General features: G+C 32.8%; 1 protein-coding gene and 2 long non-coding RNA genes across 4 annotated transcripts in view; 2 read left to right on the plus strand and 1 right to left on the minus strand.

Annotated features, from left to right (window-relative positions):
- Tis11 (Tis11 zinc finger protein) overlaps positions 1-19543 on the minus strand; it is a 33727-nt gene extending 14184 nt beyond the window's left edge. The window contains exon 1 of one of the 2 annotated variants that reach the window (XM_083055393.1): positions 18741-19543. In XM_083055393.1, coding sequence (XP_082911519.1) covers positions 18741-18800 — 60 coding nt within the window. In that variant the 5' untranslated portion in view covers positions 18801-19543. The remainder of the gene's footprint in view (positions 1-18740) is intronic. The other variant, XM_083055402.1, reaches the window with a different exon arrangement.
- LOC145946050 (uncharacterized) overlaps positions 1-23440 on the plus strand; it is an 89677-nt gene that overhangs the window by 54948 nt on the left and 11289 nt on the right. The window contains exon 9 of the long non-coding RNA XR_014426969.1: positions 21165-21338. This is a non-coding gene — a long non-coding RNA (uncharacterized LOC145946050). The remainder of the gene's footprint in view (positions 1-21164; positions 21339-23440) is intronic.
- Positions 1512-2755, plus strand: LOC145946060 (uncharacterized). The gene is made up of 2 exons (XR_014426973.1): positions 1512-1813; positions 1903-2755. It is a non-coding gene; the product is annotated as an uncharacterized LOC145946060 (long non-coding RNA).

Consider the following 23440-nt stretch of genomic DNA (forward strand, 5'->3'; position numbering starts at 1 on the left):
ATGAAAGATTTGTTTAAATCTCACGTTTGATATCAACGCAAAATTTGTTTGCCAAAAGACGAGTTATAAAGAAATGAGAAAAAAATATAAAAAACTCGAACAAAATTTAATTTCTTTTATAAAAGATTACATTTCGAAAATTTAAAAACTTTCATATTTTACGGATGTTATAGAACACAGCACTTACTTTTTATTTATACTATCGATTCTTTTTTTATGATACATGACAGAACTTTTTGATTGATTTAAATTAAATGTATTTGTAGACAAAATATAAATTATATGAAGAATTAATAGTTCAGAATTGCAAGGTTACACTTTATGCATATATTATTTAATTAAAATTTGTAATTATATCGTATTTTAATTATACTTCCCACTCCTGAAAATAAAAACATGACTACACACACATACATACATCATATGTATCCGTTAGAAGAAACCAAGCACGTATTTGCGGGTTAAAAATGTGAATCTCGAAGGTCAAAGGTGAAAGTAATAAAGGGAACGATGAAGCAGAAGAATTGAGAGAGATAGATAGAAGCCAGCTGAGAGAACGAGCATGGCGCCGACCGGTCGACTGACTGAATGGAACGGCGGCGTTTCGCGCCGTGATCCTTACGTAATGAGCGCGACACGCCGCGTCACGTCGCAGAGACTCTTAATTACTTGCCTGTCCGTCTTACGCCCCAACGTTCGCGTTGAATTTTCTTGTCGATCATTAGCTGTCTATTCTTTGCTCTATCAAGGGTCTCGCGTTTTCATATAATTGATCGAAAAAAAAACTGTGTTTTCTTCTCGAGCCTCATGATTTCGATCGATTTGTAACGCATTAGCGCAGTTTCACGCGGTTTTTCCGAATAGATATATTTCGTTAATTTTTTTGACAAAATGTCTTTTAAAAATAAATTATGTATTTCTTGCTGTAGGTATTAAATAGGCTAATAATATAAATATACCTTAATTGCATATTTTTAAGTAAATTACATTTTCTTCTGTTTTGTTTTTCTAGAAGCAATTATGTTTGCATACTTGATATAACACGCTATTGTTTAGTTATATTTATTTCGACAGTGCTTCAAAATAATAAATAAATTTTTCTGTCTCGCTCTCTTTCGCTCTGTTGACGTGTTTTACGTGCTTCTTTCTTCCTCCTCGTCTTTCACTCATGGACGAGCGAACAAAAGAAACACGAAAGAAACGTTGAGCATTTCGCTTTCCGGCCCAGAAGAGCGTGTCGCCCCTCGAAACTCTCTCGCGCCTTTTTTTTTTTTTGCAAGTTACTTGCGCATAAACATGTGAAGCAAAAACAAGCCGCGTTACAAAAGAAGTATGAAAGACTCCACGCAAATTTCAGGTCAGCAAGGCTTTTGATACTTTAACCATCTCAAAAATTTTGCGGTTTCTACGAATAACATCTCTTAGAAAGATTAAAGAAGAAGAACTGTGACCTCAATGTCAAGTTATTTATAGCTTTTGAATCGAATAAAATTAGAAAACAAACGCGAAGTTTCACCTATTGCTCTTTTGGTGTCCATCGTGGTTTGTATTTATCAATAAATAAAAAGCGCGGCTTTCCACTCTACTTCCTTCGCGAACCTTGTGCAGTGCACGCGTATGAGACTAACTGATCAGAGTACGACTGCAGAATGAATAAAATAGCAATATGAATCAGACGGAGAGCTACGAGAGTCGTAAAGAAACCGCACACACGGAAACCGGAATGCGCCGCGGCTGCAACAATGCAACTTCGCACACTTCGCGCAATTATGCCGCGCGCGAGCGTGTCGTATGCACAATAGCGAAAGTGAAAGTACGTATATATATGTATAAAAATAAATAAATATATATCTATATATATATATATGTATAGTGTGAACTTTAATTTCTTTTCTTCCCCAGGGGAAAAACGCTTCTAGGATCGAAGGCGAAGTGAAAGAGGCGAGAAAACGATTAGGAAATCCGAGTTATCAATTGAATCGTATTTCTAATTTTTATCCAGATAATTAGAATATTTCTAGTACGGAAATATATTATATATGTACGACGCGTCGAATGTGTAATATATTGCACGCACCGCGTGAAAAAAATCATAAAATTGCGCCATTACTCATGATAACAATGGGGATTAGAATCGCAATTATCTCGTGCGCTCAATTATCACTATAATAAAACGGCGAAAGTACCTAATGAGCGAATGTTTTCTCCGAAAGCGAGCGTGAATCACATTCGATTGGTCATTTGATGATGACGCTTCTCTGAATACGACTCCGTTTATTTTTAGTAACTATATTACTTATATTTCTTCTTACAATTGGTTTATTCAATAATAAAATGCATCTATAGATATTAGAATATTAAATTACGTTATAGTTACGCCGAGAAAGACAAAGTGGCTTGTAAATTATGATAGATATATGAAAAATTCGTTTTCTTTAGAATTTTTTAGAATAAAAAAAATTTATATTTTTATTCATAAATAAATATTTATATATATATATATATATATATATATATATATATATGAATATTTTATACAGGCATGCAACAAACAACAATAATAGTTAGTTCGCCGCTATCATACCATATTACAGACTTTCCTCTTCGATCTAGAAACGCGCGAGTGCGCTCACCAGCAAAGTAGTCGCGATTCAGCGACTTTCCGCGAACTTTCCACATGGCGGCATCCGCAATAATCGCGGAGCTGTGAGTTTCACGGAAGCGCTAGCATTGTATCTATTTGAATTAGAGAACTCCCGTCTCTTCACGCGGCGGTTTTCACATTTTGGTCACGGTTCACTCGACATACTGTTTTTTTTTTCCCCTTCATACGTCGGGTGTAAAACGCGCGAGCAAAGTAGCCGCGACGAGTGTCTGTGTGACTCGCCTGTTCGCGTCTCGTGAAGAGATCGTGTGAAAAAACGAATCTCTCTGACAAACACGAATAAATGGAGTGCAATATACCGTTATTGCGCGACAAAAAAAGGGCAAGGGAACCGAAAATCGGAAAAGCGAGCGTGCATCTTTTTTAAACGCGCCTTTTAAAAGAAGCAGGCATCGCTGCAACATAAAACGAGAAAACAGTATACGAGAGAAAAAAATGTTAAAATAGAGATCTTTTTATAGCAGTACATAATCGGAATAATCGCGATGATAAAGTTCCGGTACGAGAATCACACATACTTCTGAAGATTTTATCGCTGATTTAGCACACTTTATTCGGTATCTTCTAGCTTATCTGCAGAAAATCTAACGTTAGTAACGTTTGATATTTCCGTGTTACATTGTACAGCAAAACGTGCAGCTAGTAAAGAAGATAATAAATTGACAGACTTGTATAGTGTGTATGTAGTAATTTTAGCTTGAGATAATCTACGCTATGCATTTCAAATGAATGTGATTTTTCTATATTCTTTATTTCCTAGAGATTATTGATATCAAATTCTCTGTTTTAATTTCGTTTTTTTTATAATAATCATACTAAAATTTGTCACAGAAAAACAGATTTTTATACTGCCCGATTTTTATTAAACATAACACAGAATATTAATAAAGAATGCGACAAGTAAAAAAATAAAAGTATAAAAACAGAATCATAAGAATAGTAGAAAACAATATCTAAATTTTTTTTTCAAGTGAGAAAGCAACAGCTTTATATCCTTACATAAAAAAAAATACACATATAAACTACATAATATGTAGTTATGAAGAAACGTAGTGATTTAGAATGAGTTAGAAGCAAATACACATTACTCTCTTACAGCTCTCACTTTTTTATCAGCGATAAAAATAAAATGTTCAGATTGTTAAAGCTTTTTTGAAACAGACAGATTATTATGAATCACACAAAATAATGCAGACAAACTATTGCAGACTGTAGCGGTTGTTGACACTGTCATCGTGAATCAGTCACGGTTCAGTCGGTCACGACTGCGTGCATATGAATTTGCACGTGTAGGGCAATTTGCATGTATAGGATATTCTGTCAGTGAAGCCGAAGCGGCATTTGCGAAATATGTTGCAGTTATACGGGCAGATGATATACAATCGTCGAAAGATCGTATTTCATAAGGAAGCAATACGCGCAATTTTATTAAATTGCGCCGCTATAAACAATACTCTTAAAAGTCAAAGACGAAATTCGTGTTTGTGTGTGCTATAATGATATACAATCAGTACGATAATAGCTATATAAAAATTTCATGATCTTTTGCGGATCATCAGTTATTTTTCGCTTGATTCGTATAAATTTATGGTTGAGGATATATACGCTAAGTATATTTGCAACGAAAAAAATCGATATATTAATCTCTAGTCCAAAATATACAATAATTATATAATCCAGTGGAAAGTAATTTTTCATCAAGTTCAAGAACGTGATGTAGAATGCAGATTCAAAGAGTAGCAATTTTCAGAAAGTCATAACTTCTGACATTCGTATATATAAGATAAGCAATTTTGCATATTCCGACGCGGGTTGTCTCGTGGTTCAAAGAGGTCGTCATAAATTTATGTTAGTGAATCTGTAATCGCTGCCACGTATTTCCCGAGAATTACCGTACAGTCAACAATGTGCGGATGCCAGTCGCGGTTGAATAATCGTGGAACCGGTGACATTTTTCTTTCTTCGCGCGCGTGGATAAGAGGTTTAATTACTCATGAAATGCATCACGCCTGATTCAGACTTGTTCCGTGCTAATGACTTCAAGTGTCTTAAATCGATGCGTATATACAGGGAAGAGAGAAACTATAATTTAAGATGCTTCTTTTCCTCGCAATTAGCGAGAAAAACGGACACGGTACATTTGTTGCCGTTTTCCTCATGACTCGTCATTAAATGGATGAAATAAAAAAAATGTCATTGCGCCGAGAGAGAAGCAGCATCTTCCTATAGCTGTATTATTTTGTGAGGCGAGAAATATTTTTCATCTAAATTCACAATTTAGCTTTATCAAATATTCGTATAAATGTAAGAAGTTTAATTTTATTTCATTGATACGGGAAAATTAAGTTTTATGAGAAATAAATTAGAGAATGATATTAAATATTATGTAAATATATTATAATATTCCTTATTTAATTTTCTTTTAAGTGCATGAGTATTAAAAACTTTATTAATCATTAAATTAAACGTTGATTCATATCGTTCAAAAATTATATCAATAACTATATAATTCGATATAATAAATGAATTAAAAAAGTATATCTTTCATCGCTGTTTTAATTTAAGTGAAAACATGCGCGGCTATTAGAAGTTTAATTGCAGTACTATTAAATACAATATTTATTAATTGAAAGTAATTGTAAATAGGCAGCATAAGATAAATTAAAAGGAAGTGTGAAACATTCTCGATTTAATATATCATCGAGAGCTCGTACAGATAGTAAAGATTTACTTTTCTAACATACTATTCTAACATAACGCCGACTAAAAAATAAAAGTGATATGCAATCGATGTATAAACAAGACTAAAATAGAATAAAACAGAAAGCGATATGTTAGCATAATACATAAGTCGCAGCCATCCCCATCGCGAATCGCCGGTGAATTCAATTAGTCTCTGCGAGATCGTATCGCATGTAAATTAATTGGGAATTAAACGGCAATATTTGGTTCGCGCGAGATATTCGAGCATATTCATGTTCGTGTGTAACTCGCGTGTAATTAAATAAGAAAAGAGCACTTTTTTCCTCTTTTCATCAATATCGAAGGTGTTTGTCAGTTCGCGGTAAAAACAAGTGTGTCAAAACAATAAAATGGTTCGACGTAATGAGATATTGATCGAAGTGCCGATGTCGCGAAATTTAAATTTATCTCGGTGGACACGTGGAGGCTGTGACAGCTAATATACACGACGAACAGCTGACGTTATCAGAATCACTTTTGATGAGCGAACAAGCAACGTGTGAAAGCAGATGACGTGACTTAAGTCCGCATTCATACATCTATTCGAGAAGCAAAGCGACAGTGACTCACATTTAATTCAATTCTAATGCAATTGCAATAACTAAAAATCATTCAGAGAAATGATTTATATATATACAATGCAATGATAAATAGATATATAAATAAATTGTAATTCTAAATATCTCGAATTTTTACAACTTGCATGTTGTCAGAGATATAGAATAATTAAAGATGCAATTAAATAAATAAATATATTTCAGTATCAAAATTATACCAGTTGCACAATGAATGGCTGTCAATTAATGGAGAAAAGCACGCGTCGGGCGTAAAACCGCGGTTCAAGAACAGGAGCGGCGAGAAACACGCGCGGATGATATATGGATATACTAAAATACGTGCGTATATATGTACGTGTGCGCGAAGGCCCCGCGACTGCTCGTAAAATAAGACGCGTGATTCAGGCGTCGGTCGGCCGCGTGACCGCGAAGACTTTCTTGCGCATAAAAACACGCGCGGCCCGCACACGTGCGTTTACGAGCGATGCACATTGCACGCGTGTGCGTGCACACGTTTGCAGTCCTGCACGCTGTTTTCATGCCACCGCGGCTCACCCTGGGTTTCTTTGTCTCTCGCGTCTCTCGTTGCTTCTTTTTTATCTCCCCTGCCCCCTTTCTCTCCTCGTGACCTCACACTCTCGCCCCCACGCACTCCTTGTACTTTACTCTTTTTTTCCTGCTTTGCTCTTTTCTTCACAAAAGGGAAGAAAGAACGTGGGAGACTTACGCGGGTCGCTATTCGCATTTTATCATTCTACGACGAATGTCAGACACGATTTGCAATTTTTATGCAATCGCGTTTACTCGGAAATACAACCGATGGTAAAATTATTCCGAGAATTATTTGCGGCCATCAAATGACTCTACATATTTCTTTAATGCGCGATCTTACGCAAGAGATTAAATATTGTATGCATTAAACCATTAAATTATTCTTATTGCACAATTCTGAAATATTGAATCTATTATAATTTTAATACAATAAGACCTATAGATAATAAATAGAAAATTTATAGAGAAATTATATATAATTGACATTCAATGAAATAAGATTGAGATTTACAATTATAATCAATGATGATGAAAATACTTTTAATAATATTGGATATATTATATTTATTTATAACCCCCACAATATAAAACGTGACAGAGAAAAACTCTCATACGTAAAGATTTAGAACAAAATTCGTACAAAAATCTATTTAAAAATTTTGTTGAATAGCAATTAATATTTCTAAAAAAAATCGTTCCAACAAATAAAAAAAAATTTATACCGATACATGTATCCAACTCTACATGTAAGGCAGTTTCAATTATTTCCGAAGGTCTTCCGCGACAGAAAAATAACCGAGTTGGTATATCGCTGGTATCACGGAATGAGAATTAACGGTAATATGCAGAGTTTCCGGCATTGGAACGAACCGTGGAAAATACGTGACTGTGGTCACGTGCGATTGTGTATCGTATAACTTTCAACGTATGATCATCTCGAAAATAAACGATGGACGTAGACAATTATTTCGCCGAGGGCGTTACATCGATATATTTCCGTTTCATGTTAAAAGGTATGTGTTATTTCATTCTTTATATTACCTGCTGAATTAATAATGCTTTGAGCGCAATAACCGGGATTTTAATCTTTGCCTTTATGATCGTGAAAAGAAATGTACTTTTTTATTCGTGCGTAAATCAAGTCGCAAAGCAACTTACATACGATGTATTTAAAGATACAGAATTATAGACATACATTAATGGCAATGTTACTTGTATCATTATTTATTATCTGTCTTTGTAATTTTTGGAAAATTAATTTTTTTAATGTATTTTTATTTATCAACCGTATTTATCAGCCATACACAGTTGAAAAATTTGTGTTAAATTTAACAAATATCACCTGTCCCAAACGGTCCACAGAAATTTTTGTGTTAATTTAACATAATACGGATATGTTAAATGGTGACACGAATATTGTGTTAATATTTTAACATAAAATAAATGCAAACTTCAAATAAACTTAAAATATATTTTGTGTAAAATTAACATAGTTTTAATGTAAACATTAACTAAAAAAATGGTTAATTTTACATTTTATCACCCCCACTTATATTATAAAGTAAAATTAACATTTTTTTTCTGTAAATTTTAACAGATAAATCTTGTCACTAATAATACGGAACATATTTATTGTGTAAAATTAAAAATAGATATACATTGTGTTATTTTTACACTTTTTTTTAGTTGTTTTAATAATTTAACATTTGAGTCCAATTAACATAACAGCAATATGTTAAATTAACACATGAATGTGTTAAATATTTAACACAAAAATTTTAACGGGGACCGTTTTTAACAAGAAAACACAAATTTTCAAACTGTGTATGAGTATTATACTAAAAAATTAATTCTATTCAAAAATAATTTTATTCAGAATTAATTAATGTTTTTTTAAGTAAGAATCTCTACTTCAGGATTAATTTAGATAATTAAGTAATAATTAATTTCTACAATAACAATTAAAAATGACTGTTTAGCTATGCTATATGCGATAGCATTATTGTGACAATTGCAGCCAATACACGAATAGCTTTAGATTTACTGTCTTATCTTTTGTTACTCGTGTCGCCTTAAAAAAGATCGTAAAAAATATTGTACGATTACCATACGATCGTAAAAATATTGTACGAAAATATGTTATACAATTTTTAAACCGTAATGTATAGGTTTTAATTCTGCCCGATATTTTCTATAACTTCATCGAAACAGTTAAATTAGAAAATATTTGAATTCTGTTTAAATAAAACAAACGACGTAAATATTAATCTTATCTTTCGCTGTGGAATCGTTTATAAATCATTTCAAATCTGCTTTATAAGTTAAAAGACAAGAAAAACATATCGCGTCTCAATTTCAATCGAAATTAAAGACAGCAGGAAATATTAGCTCTCGTCGAATCGCATGAATTGTTCAGCAATTTACCTGGCTCAACCAGAAGAAGCGATTCAGGTGAACGATAATTGCAACGAAGTCTAATATAGCAAAGGTCATGAATATTCGCGCAAATGGTCTCGTATAATTTATCATTCATATCTTAATGTTATAGCTTGGTGGCCGAGAAAATAAATCACATCGATAAACGCGACGTTTTCAGAAAAATAATAGCGCACAAAATGCGCAGAGATTTACAACTATTAACTTTAATCAAGAAGAAAGTATGACGATTGCAAGAAAATTTCTCTGAGGTGAAAACTTTTTTCGAATCTCAATTTAGACGCATGTTGCTTTAGTACGCGATTAATTCATCGCGGTGTTAAGGTCGAAAAAACAAATGTCATAACAACAAAGTAATGAATTTTAATTAAATATTTTCGAAACGACACGTAATTTAAATTAATGATATGCTTACGTGACCTAAGTTTTTGTATATATTTTAAATTATTTTTATATTTTATTTTCATAATTCGTTAAACCTGCATTGTCTAAAGCAATCTTTAAAATAACCCTATAATTTTTGAATATATCGCATTAATATTTAAGTATATTTTTAAAATAATCGATAAATTAAAAAAATTACATAACAAATTTTCTATATACAAATATGTATATATAGGTTTTAAATTATCCTGATAATTCATATTTTTTGTTCCACTAAAAAGAATGATTTTATATCCTTCGCTTACACAAGACAGCGATAATGCAATAATTAGCTACGATTCGTTAAAGACGTTAATACCTCTTTTTTCTTCTTTTATTCGCATTTTTATAATATCAACAATACGACAAATGCAATCGACACACCTCGCTGTTCATGTGTGAGCGGAAACAGAACCGCCCGCGGAAAACCGGTCCCTCATTTTTTCCAGAGCGTGACGATGTCTGGAGCTACCGAAACAGCTCGAATTGGAAACTTCCAGAATCATCGCGTAAATCAAGCGTGAAAGTGAAATCGAGAGCCGCAAAGTAGACGTTCCCCGGCACTCTCGCTTTCTCTCGTGCGAGGCAGAGAGAAGAAAGAAAAAATTATACTCTTTGAAATTAAATATAAAAAATAAATATACTTTCTAAATAAAAAAAAAATTTAACTTCTTGTTATATCAAAATATAATTGATTTTATTTTTATCGACTTACATTACTTGATTCTCCGCCCTAAAGCCGGATATTTTTCGATTATATAATCTGTTATTGCATGTAACGCGAAAATTGATTAATCTTACGCAACGATGACAATACTGACGTAAACACGAGACGTTCGATGTGGTGTAATTTCTTGGGATTATCTCGAAGGGGAATCGCGAAAGGTTAAGCTAGCATAGCATAGTTCAAAAAGCATCGATGAAGGCGAGCAGTGCGGAAAGTGCAAGGTGCGCGGAAATGGCTCGTGTCCTTTCCCCTGCGTGTCCTTTGTGCTTGTCAGTCTTTTTCATGAATACGGGAAAGGAACTGGCTTTTAATGTGACAAGAACCCGTTGCACACAAGAACAGTCCTGCCATTCACAAACGATCAAAAATAACAAATAAATCAGTCTGTAATACTGTCCTTTCTAATAAATGTCTTAACAAGTCTAAAATGAACAAAGAAAATATTTCTGTTTAATAGAGATAATAATGATTTAAACTATATTAATCAAATAAATTTTGAAAATTTTTTCGATGCGTACTCATTTAGAGAAAATTGTGTGAGTATTTGAAATATATGGAGTAGATTTATAAAATGTGTAGCATATAAAGAATGATATTTCTATAGATTGTCGCTTTGACATATCGCACTTTAAGATGAATATAAACTCCAAACATTGCACTTTAAAGTTATTAAATCGTTACAAAACCACACAAATAAAACTGACTTTTTAAATTTTAGAGTTTTCTACGGTGTGTGTCTGGTGATATAATAAAATTAGTAATCGTAATATTTCAATTATCGAACTTGTGTCACGTCTAAAGTCTTGGTTCTAACGTTCTTTGCTCACTTTTGCATCGTGAGAAGTCGTGAACGAAAACAGCCATATTTCGTCAACCACATAAAAGATTGGGATCGCACCAAAAATCCCTGCGCAAAAACTGGCCGAACCTGCCGGATTACACAAAGCCTCGCGAAAAAGCAGTTTCAGAAATCGATGCAACGAGTTGCAGAAGAACGGACGAAGTCGTCGCGTTATCCTTTTGTGACGGGGCATGGTACAGGCAGGTCTTTTCAAAAATATGGGAAAATTTGTCAGATCGTAGGGAAGTAGAAAAGAGTGGGGAAGCCCCTGATACGTGCTACGCCAATGATGCCGAGAGTCCGGGCACAGGAGGGGCACACAGGCAGAGCGGCGCACAAAGAGGAGTCTCCTCTTTCCCCCCCGATATCCCGCCACTTCTTCGCCCATCCCTTCATTCTCTCGGTCACTCCTTCTTTAGCACCGGCGGCAAACCTGAAGCAACAGGTTCCTACTCCCCTTCTTCGTGGCTCGCGTTCACCGAGCGGCTTTTTGTTGCCCGGTGCCGATGTATACGTCGTACGTTCGGGGCGAGGTTTCCGCTTTTAGAAAAATTCAGAGGATTCTGTTGACGCACATCTCTGCTTCGGGCAGCGAGCAGCGAGTCTCGCGAGAAGATTTGAGAGAAGATTTAAGAAAGAGTTGAGAGAGAGAGAGAGACTAATTTTTGCGGAAAACTCTCGTATTCACGAGAAACAAGATACATTCAGCTTTAATAATTTCAAATCTGTTTTTGCCTTGAAGAGTTGCTTTGGAGATTAAAATAATAATAATTTTATGCAGCAACTTTAATTCTATTATTTTAAATTATTCCTCTTAATAGACTTTCAAAATATAATTCATTTTGTATAGTTTTATTAAAAACTGCTTCTTAATTGCTTCTTAATTGCTCCTAGCGATTATCTGTTACACGGCATCAAGATATCGTAATGTGATAAGTATGTTATTTATTTGTTATGAAATCTACCCGCTATTTATTTAATTTTTCATCTTCGTTGTAAATTTCCGCTTTAATTTTTCATTTCTATGACTCAATTGTACAGCATTTGTTTTGAATGTATAATAGCTGATTCAGAGTAAAAAAAGGTTACCGTAATATCGTTCAGTGTAATCTGTTAAATCGTAATTAACATGCACTGATTGATACAAATACACCGAGTAGGAATTTACAACGAAGGTGAATTTTTTAGCGGGAGAAACCCAAGACGAGAGAGTCATGTTGCGTCGGTCCATTCCACAAAATTCCACATTTCGCGACAATCCACGTCGATTTTTGACTGCTCTTGCGCTCGAATATCGAAAGTCGAAAGTCCACCCGATCGAACGAGTTTCGAAACCGAGCCGAGGAGAAATTGCTGAGGAAAGTTACACGCGGTTATCGTTAAAGGAGAGAAAAAGGAGAGATGCGTTTCCGCCGCAGCGAAATACACATCGCGTGGTTGAAAGGAAAAACGAAACCGAAAAGTCACGATTGCGACGATTATCTTCCAAAAACACATATCATGTGTTTAATCATTAATGATAAATCTCGCAACGCAATACTAAAAATCGAAAATAGCGAGAGTCAAATCAGAAAAATAAAAATATTATAATTTATAATTTTTAAATGTATAATTTATAATTTATAATTTAAAATTTATAATTTTTGAAGTTATGCACACACATATATACTATATCAAGTAATGCATCTTTTAACAACAAACAAAACTGAATTGCGAAACTAGGATAATTTCAATGAGATAAATCCTCGACACACAGCATGCGTACATAGAAAAATATAGCTTACGCTAATTGACGTATTTTCATTATCGCAAATAAACATGAAGATTATTTTCACGTATTTATAGTATGTATCGCGATTTGTGATTTTGTCGCGATTATATATATACAGAGGCTATCATTCTTTGGCAAAGGTCGGCAACGACGTCGCAATCACTCACGCGATAATTATTTTCGAGACGTTTTTTTCCCCATACTCCTCTCTCTTTTTCTAGAATTTACGTGCATTTAACCGCATTCGCATGATAGTAAGACGGGAAATGACAAGTGAGCCGCATCGCGGTAGACTCATACCGGAAATCGTACGATACACGCGCGTGCTCGCGCGACATGCATAATTACACGACGAATGTGCGTATAGCGACATATGCGGGCATACCTTCAGAAATAATGAAATTGATACGTGAGATTGTTGTACGAATGCCTGATGTTCTTGGTTTCTTCTGTTTTACACGAGGTATATTCGCGAGAATCGCCGGATATCCTCACGAATAAAGCTAAGAAAGACAACGGCCGTTTTCTTTGTTACAGGATCGAAAATTGTATGTTAAATGTGCGCCTGTCATTCGCCGATTCCCTGCATATGCGTTTCACGTTTGAACGTTGTGCATTGATTGAAAGGAAAAATACCGAAGCATCATCGTTTCGTTCGCTTATAATCTTTCGATCAGTATCGCTTACAAACACGATAACGCATAGACGATACCGTATTGTACATATACATGTAGAAAAAAATAATGATTTCGCAATATTTCTGCGTGAAGCAACTGCGTATCCTTGTATTATTCCCCATAATGGACAAGCGAAGGATAAACAACAGTTGAAAATGATATTTACAGAGAGATCGTAATCGTTCCTTTCGTAATATATAGGTTGTATTCGCCAATAATTGAATATTAATTAAATGACATGCATATATGTATGAGACGCGTTTATATTGTAATTTTTACTTATTCACGCTCTTATCATATTTTTACTCATTTAAATCTATATGTGATATGTTAAATTAAAATCATTCTATTATTTTTTTCCTTGTATTTTTTGCTTCAAGAAATAAAAAATTGCATAAAGATTAACACATAATTATATATAAATGTCAATTTCTTGGTAAATATAATGAAATAACCAATATGTATATTTTATATATATACAAAATTGAAACGGTAATATCATTACATTTAGCAATATCATAATACAAGGACGATCTGATATTTTTCGTGTATAAAAATTTCTGATTTTGAATATGTCAAAATAAAGGAAAATAAACCGATATCATAATCTCTAACTTTATATACACTGTGTCTTAAGAATTATGAAAACATCACGAGTTCAATATTGATAAGATCATCTTATTTGTACGAGTTTCGTACAATAGACCGTAGCGAACAATCCCTAAGGTCACGTAAAAAAATCTATAAATACACAAAACACAGTACAAATATATAAAAACCAGCCGTCTCATGTTTGACACGTGAAATTCAAGAATAAATAAAACATTAGGATACGATTTCAACAGACTATCTATGGCGTAGTTTCAGAAAAGATATTTGCAATGTGAAAAGCGATGATTTTCTGTGTCTGATATGTTTTATTTTCAATAAAAATTTTATTTATTATGTTAATTGAATAATATTAAAGCCTATATGTAATAGTCGACATATTCAACATTTATAAATTCTTAAAAACTCTACGTATTAATGAAAAGATTGCCGATATATGTTTCGGTTGTATGTATTAAAAAAGAATAGCAACACTTTGATTCTATCAAGAATAATGCTCGTATTGTTGTTTCATATCAGAGAGTTCTTTCCTTATCATTAGTAAAATTATTTAACGAATACGGCTCATACTGTTCGTTGACGATGTACATATATTAACTTTTCTCTGCCAGAAAATCCAAGACTCGTCTTTATGCTCGTTTCTATTACGTGTACTAGAGTTTTTCCGATTAAATATTCATATAAATTTGCTGGAGCGCTCAAGAGAGGAACACTGTACCAAAACACATAACAAATACGTCTCTGTCTCTATCGCACTCTGTCGCACTACGACGCAATCGAGCATACGTGCGGTCTGAACGGAATGGCGAGAGCGAGAATGCATTTGTTAATCCAACAGATACGCACCAATACACGCACGCACGTAAGCGGTACCACCAAGTACCAGCAATATTCCGCGCACGAAGAATAACGCGAATTCCCGCTGACATGTGTCAAACGCATCTCCTCACGAGAGAGAATCGATAAAAAATGTGAAAATAAAACACTTTTGATTGAGAATACTTGAAGTACTTGTTAAGAATACTGGTTAAAAATTCCCCAGAAATTACAATGGGAAAAAAAATAATCAAAATATTGTAGTAGCTGATTAATAAAATTGAATTATATATAAATTGATTGATAATAATTAATAAATACATTATTGATAAATTGATTTCCAAAGAAAATTGATTTAAATCAATAATATAGAAATACAATTATTACACAAAGTGTGTAATAATTGCATTTCATTGTTATATTTATCCTGTTTCGTCAATCTTGATCCTGTATTGCATTATATTAGATTTCAATAACTATATTCTTAGAAAAATAAAATTACTAATTAACATCTTATATTTTTAAATGCCAGAAAACTAAATAATGTGAAATCTTATACGAAAATAATCGTATAATCAATAAAAAAATATATTTAAAAAATACAAAGTGCCTCGTCGTTAATTTAATTAATACAACGAAGTGTAGACACGTGAGACACGTGTCGGATTAAACTATGATTTATGAATGCATTTTTAATTAAAGAGCAGAAACAATAGATGCATTATGGAATTAATCGATCTTTGAAGCACTTAATATTAATTCAATATTGTTATCAATCATAGCAAATCGTATTAATTAACTGAAATGCGTTTTTACTAAAGCGAATGTATTTAAAGGAATTCTCAGATAATCCATTAATTTTTGTTAATTTAAACATGAACAAGTTTTTCGACATATTGATAAATTAATACACAGATCGAATTTTCTTTTAGAATTTACCCTGAAAATCATGGTAATCGTGGAACAATATGGTATGGAAAGAATTTTATGAGAATTTAATTTCTGATTAATATTTATCACAATAAAATATAAAACATGTTTGATTAATTTTACTAAACTGCATAGTAAAATTAATCAAACATATTTTATATTTTATTGTACTGGATATTATTATTTTTATTGTGATAAATATTAATCACAGAAATTCTCATGAAATTCTTTCCATACCGTATTGTCCCACGATTACCATGATTTTCAGGGTAACTTCTAAGGGCCACTTCGACCAACTCTGATTAACTTTAATCGACGATTAAACTATATCTTTTGTCTCTTTTCAGATACGTTCTTAAAAAGAGACAGAGATATAGTTTAATCGTCGATTAAAGTTAATTAGAGTTGGTCGAAGTGGCCCTAAGAGAAAATTCTTTTAGTGTACGGAAATAGAAAAACAGAAATGTTTGGATCATTAAATGAGCCTGCCATTAAAGTTATCACACGAACCGTTCCGATATTTGTCATTGGACTTTGAATAATTATTAAAGCATTAATGATCGAGATCATTCGATCATGTTCCATTCCACGTTTCCTCTTAAATCCAACGCTCGTGAGACTCGCTCGTACAGAGAAACTCGTGTCGGAGGAGAAACCAAAGAGAGTGTTGTGCCTAGTTCTCTCTAAGGTGAGAGTCTCTCTTGCTTCGCGCGACAAGTCTTTTATTTACGTCGTGCGAGAATGTGAGATCGCACCGTCTATCCACGTGATAAAGACCCCACGATCTATCAGCGCGAAATGAAGAATACGTGTGAATGACGATGATTACTATTAATACGTTTAACTGATAAATTGCTAAACTATAATGTTATTAATATAAATAATTTTTTATAACTTTATTCATATCAAAAGATCAATTTATATATCTACATTAGAGTGTAGATGAAAATTTAAGTCAAATGTAAAGTGTATATACAATGTCAACATTGTATTCCTTCTTGCATCTCTAATTAAAAATAAACTTATATAGACATTCGATTTAATCATATCCAAAATAATTGAAGACCTTTACAATTGACAAGAGAATAAATTTTGGAAATATACCGCTGTATCATATCGTGCTTTAATTTGAATCAAGATATAAATAATAGATATACATATTGATGAAAAAAATATTGATATTTCAAGATTGTGAAAGATATAATTTAATAGAGTTATTATTATTTAATATAAAAATAACGATAATATTTCGTATCAACTATCTTATTATTGTTTTAGTTACTTATATTGAAAAAAAAATTTGTATACAGTTTTTAATGCATACCAAATTGCATTAATGCATCCAATTGAATTCATTATAAAGGATTATTGATTAATAAACTGATAAAAACAAAAACTGATAAAAAAGAAATTAAAAATCCAATAAACTGTAGAGAATTTATAATTATAACATGTCATCTATTGATTTACTCTCTATAGGTGTGATTACATATTTCAATAACACAATTTTCCGTGAATTATATATTAATATTTCATTAGTATATTGGTGCGTAGAATTGAACTAATAAATTCTCTTAATATTCAGTCATTTCCATGCCCGTTTTTTCCGCTCTTATGTTTACGTTATCTCGATTTGTAACCTTGTTCCGGTATCTCGTGCGAAATCTCGATTCAAGGAATCGAGCTACATCACGATGTCGTTTGCCGCGTTCTCGGAAATATCGGAAATGCGAATGTGATGATAATGTAGAAAAGAGATTTAATCTGCTAGCAACAAAGAAAAACCATCCCGAAACGATACGATCATTGTAATGTCCTCCTGACGTCACACATGGCGTTATATATTTTCGATCGTATCTTGTAAATAATTCCTGAGGAATGCGCGATCGTTGTCATACATATCTGATTTATCTTGCTTTGTATTTATATATGTATAAAAAAAGGAAAAACAAATGAACGTTCACACACAAACATGAATACATATACGAAATATAATAAGACGTTATGATTCGTAATTACATGCAAATCGAAAAATGAATGAATTGATTGGTCTTTTGATTTTAGACAGAAAAAATTTATACAATGCATACATATATCCAAAGATTTTATTACTTTGAGGGAAATAAATTATATTATAATCTCCAAATAATGTGTGTGTGTGTAATAAAAATTAGAATAAATTATGGTATCGGAAATGTCATTTTAAAATTCGTTCTTGAAAAACGATTTTATATTTTGCAGTGTTCAAATTGTAGAACAAAGATGATTAAAGTATACATATAGTGAGCGAACGAAAACAATGAAGGAAAAGCGCGCGCAAGTGTCAAAAAATCATACACACACATAAGTTTATTTAATTAAAACTTTTATATATATATATATTACATCAGCAAATCGGACTGTGAATGTGAACGAATATATTCAAAGTTCGACGAAGTTGAAGAACGAAATTTTGTATTTTCTGTTCCATCAAAATTATACCCATCTACCTGTGAATATCCGGTTGCGAATCTGTCTTTGAAAAGGAGCAGGTAGACGGGAATACATAAAGCAAGAAAAGGTAAGGGATAAGGAAAAAATTTTCACAGAAATTTAGGTAGAGAAACTTGTATAGTTATAGGCTATTTATAACCTATATCGTGAAATATTCTATAAATATCGTTTGAAAAATGGGAGATTTTACTTATTTTTTTTTAACAATACAGGATTAAACCGTAGAAATGTCATCTCATCTTTTTATCTATTGTTTATCTATTGTGTATTTTTTCCGTGTCACACACACACACACACACACACATATCTATATATATATATATATAGCTTTAAATATTTATATAATTTCAAAATAATGCACAAGAACTCGATTTGCTGAGGCAATTCATTTGCGAATATTTTCGCAAATTCGATCAACATTCCAGAGGAATTGATTGTATTTAAATAAGGTGCACGACAACACAATGACGTAAAAATATGCTAATATCTACTGAATCTTACCTTAAAAAGAAGCTCGCTGCAATCGAATATGGGACCAGTACTCATGACGGCAGTCGACATGTTTCTCGATTTTTCGCACAAAACACTGTGTGATCTTGATGTTCTCCTCTGTCCTCTCTTTCGTCCAATCCTTCTTCCTTTTTCTCTCGTCCTTCACAGCGGGGGCGAAAAGGTGTAGCAGCGGCGTCTCGCTCTCTCTCTCTCTCTCTCTCTCTCTCTCGTGGCTGAAGGAAACTTTCCTCAGGAGAACACAATAAAACTGCCACTCCGACCGTATGCGTTGTTATACGATACCGCTGTAGCTCGCATCGAAAGCACCCACGAGAAAACGTAGAAAAAACGAAGACAATACGTGTCTCGATCGACACGTGTGTATATCGATGCGATGTTCGTTACTGATATAAAAATGCGGGCGAAACGTGAGAAACGCGCGCGCGAACGAATATGGAGAGAACTGGCGAAATGATTCGTGTTTCCTGGCACGAATCAACCGGCTCTTCGTAGATCGACAACACAGTGATGTTATTACTCTCGTCTTCTCGTGTTTAACGATATGTCGTTGTTGTCGTCAACGGTCGCGCGTACGTACAATGCTTCTCTCAGTCTGCGTGTTACTGAACTTGAACTTGGCACTTTCTTTCGACGCGAGTATACCCGGTTCTCTCTCTCTCTCTCTTTCTCTCTCGGAAGAAATTTATCGGGGGAATTATTTGTCCGGCTTATATCCAATTCAATGTTTACAGGAGAGCCTCCCAAGACTGACTGAGACTACCGCTGAGCAAGAGTCGCCGCTTGTGCTCCGACGAACGAGCATGTAGATGAGTACTCCCTAATGCCGACGCGCCGACCAATCACGTCGCGTCTCGTAAAGAAGGGGGGGCTCCGACGTGGCAACGCTGATGTGCGCGCGTGCGCCTCTTACGAACGCATTCCCTCGGCTCACGTGAAGTTGGCTTGTGTCGGCACGGCGGCTTTCGAGTGTCGCAACGTACATACACGTTTCTACTTTACGGTCTCCAATGGTAGAAGTTTGAATTTCCTATTGGGCAGATTTAGAGGGTAGATTCGGGGTAGCATCGCATCCCTCGGCATCCTTATATTCAACAAAATGCAGGGTTCGATGTAGACGATGGACGGCGGCATGGCTTTATGGAGTATAAAGTAACCTTACTACATACAGTTACTCTCTCTCTCTCTCTCTCTCTCTCTCTCTCTCTCTCTCTCTCTCTCTCTCTCTCTCTCTCTCTCTCTCTCTTTGCTTTTCTTATTTTTTAAAAATATGAATTAAGAGGTTAAAAATTACGTCAGCCTTTTTATAAATACCAATAGATTATTCAATTACAAATACATTATTAGTTTCCAACTTTATTATTTAGATTCATACAAGATATTTCTACAAAAGAAAACTTTTATAAAAAGGCTAGTCGGATTTTCAAGAAGTCCTGCATTTAATGATGAATGTAATTTTATATATATCGCATTTATTTATCAGAAAAAATGCACTCTAAACAAGATGTGTGCTTTTTAAACATAATTGCAAAGATCGTTTTGATATCACATTCAATCAATATTAAAAATTAAATACATAAAACGCTCCGGGAGAATAAATCTAAGCTGAATGTAGCTATGGAATTGTATTATTATTTAATGTAATTTAACTATTCTAGTCTTAAAGGTTAGATAAATCGAGCGTATAGTCAAATAATATAGCATGAATTAATTTTATCTGCGCGAAATAAATCGCAAATTCGAAGCAATTGTCGAAGTAATTGTCTACGTTAGATTAGATCTTCGCTTCGATTGTTTTGTTATCCATCTCCGTTACGATTTTACAGTTACAAACATACATGCTACTAATAACACAATCATTTGTAATTTTATAACAATCGATTTATTATTGAGTGTGACATAGAAATTGTTTATTAGAGATAATAAATGAAATATTGCAATATGAAAAATTATTTTAATTTCTTTTTAATGAAAACAGGGAGAAAGTGAAAGAGAGAGAGAGAGAGAGAGAGAGAGAGAGAGAGAGGGGGGGATATCATTATAATATATAATTATAATATACAATGCAAATTATAATATACAATTATAATATATGATCAGCATATGCAGCATCACAATTATTATTAATACAAAAAAAATGTTTTTTGAAAAATATAATTAATATTGTTAATCATTGTTACAAGTTAATTGAATTTTATTATCATCTTTTTTGAATTTAATATCAATATGTTTTATATTACATTTTTAAAAATTATAAAAAATAAAAAAAATAAAATTAAAAATTACATTTTAATTATGCAAATGTATGTAATGAAAACATGCTAAAGCAATATCAATTTTGAGAAAACTGTTACAATGTTTGATCAATAATTAATAAATTTTTTGCTTAACTAACTGGAATAAATTTATTTATAGAATCGTGCATACCAACGACATCAGTCAGGATCGAAGAGGAAGTAACATTTCGTAAAGGGAAAGCCGGAAGTTCAGCCGCACGACTAGGAAGTTAAACTCCTACCAGTTTCACAGAGGTGCAATGTCAAGTCCCGATTGAAAGGTCAACTATTGAACAAAAGTTTCGTCTGTAAGGTAAGTGATAATAAGATAAAGATTTATCTTTTCCTATAGATATATATTTTTTCCTTTTTCCTATTTCCTTATATTCTTATCAAAAAGGAAACAATTTATGAGGAAACTATTTATGGAGGAAATAATTTATAGCTGAAGAAAGCTATTTTAATTCTTAATCATTTAATTAATTAAAATTTTAAAAGAAAACAAAGTTCTTTTATTTGAAAAAAAAATAATAATTTAATTACAAATAATTTAATAAATTTTAAATTATACATCGAATATCATGCTCGAAAACTTGGAAGCTAAATTCGTAATGACGAATTGAAGATAATTTATTAGTCACGCGGGACAAATTTAACTATTTATCGCAGATCTAATCGGTCGTGCACGACAGGCACAAAGTCTGACTCTTGTCTAATTACGGAGTATCATGGTATGCTCTGTAACATATGGGTTTATGAGGGTGAACTGTCGAATCTCTAGCGAGAGAGGTGTTTTCAACCCTGAACAGATTCTCATGCCACTAAATTTAACAGCTAATGGGAGTCAGTTTTCGTCATGATGGCTGAGCTATATACAGAAATATCAAACATGCGGGCTCTTTGTGAAGGGCGTGAGAAAGAGAAAGAGAAAGATTCCCGGCTAGGTCTTTATAACCATATATATGATTAAGCGTAAAATTTCCAGATTAATTAAAAAAATAAAATGTTCAATGTGCTTTTACACTGAGAGAATTTTCTCTTAGAATTTGCCCTGAAAATCATGGTAATCGTGGGACAATATGGTATGGAAAGAATTTTATGAGAATTTCTCTGATTAATACATTATCACAATAAAAATAATAATATCTATCACAATAAAATATAAAAAAAATGTTTGATTAATTTTATTAAACTGCATAGTAAAATTAATCAAACATATTTTATATTTTATTGTAATAGATATTATTATTTTTATTGTGATAAATATTAATCAGAGAAATTCTCATAAAATTCTTTCCATACCATATTGTCCCACGATTATCATAATTTTCAGGGTAAATTCTAAGAGAAACTTCTCTCTGTGTATCATTTTTTATTTACTTTATATTTAATCCGATTTTTTTGTAGAGAAAATATTTTTGACGCGTAGATAAAAAACATAGTAGTGCATATATTAAACAGATTTCATTTTAAATATTTATGAGAAATTATATATACTTCTTTTTTTTATACCTGATTTTTTAAAATATATGTCAACGCTTCATAATTTATACTTTTGCAATATTAGAAAGTTAATATTTCATAATAATAATTCATAACAAAATTTTAAACATATATATTATTATTTTTAAATGTTTAACGCTATCAAAAGTTTATTGTAACATTATGAAATTACAGGTTCAATTCGCATTTTATGATTCTTCACAATTTCGCCAATCTTTTTATTCTTTAGAGTATGATAAAATTAAACTATATGATTAATGATATGAACGAAAGGTATCTTACATATTAGAGACAAATTTTACCGTTGATCGTACATTCGTCCTGGGCACTATTAACGCACCTGACTGTAATTAGCAAAGAGAAATGATTTTTTTCTATCCATGGTATCCATGGTATAAAAAGTACTGTATATAAAATTGAAATATGCAAAAATATACATGAACGGAAAAGTTGTGACATGAAGATTTCGCGCGCAATTTCGACACGTTTTAAAATTCATCAAAGACAAAAAGAATCTATAGCACAAAAATAAGTAAAGAAAATGACTAGCCGAGGGTGTTCTTAACACATGCGTAGTATATGTATCCATTGTATATGTATCTATTATCATGGGAATATACGAGTATTATGGGAAGGCACGTGAAAAGCGCATGGGCGTACGCATATGGTACACAGAGAAATGTTACTCAGAGCTAGGGACCTGATGTTTGCTTGCAACATCACGTCTTGCACTGCTGTCTCAGACGCAAAAGAAATGGGCGAAGAGAAACACAAGCAACGAGAGAGAAACAGTTGTAATTAATTTCGCATGATTCTGCGTTTATCTTGGTGTTGTGTATTTCGGTGCGCAAATTTCGGTTGAAGTAAAGGCTATTATCATTTCAATAACGATTATAGTTTGATAACATTTTG

Source organism: Prenolepis imparis, unplaced genomic scaffold, assembly GCF_030444845.1.
Source record: "Prenolepis imparis isolate NDT839.2.m4 unplaced genomic scaffold, iyPreImpa1.0 SCAF_2, whole genome shotgun sequence".
NCBI classification, from domain to species: Eukaryota; Metazoa; Arthropoda; class Insecta; order Hymenoptera; family Formicidae; genus Prenolepis; species Prenolepis imparis.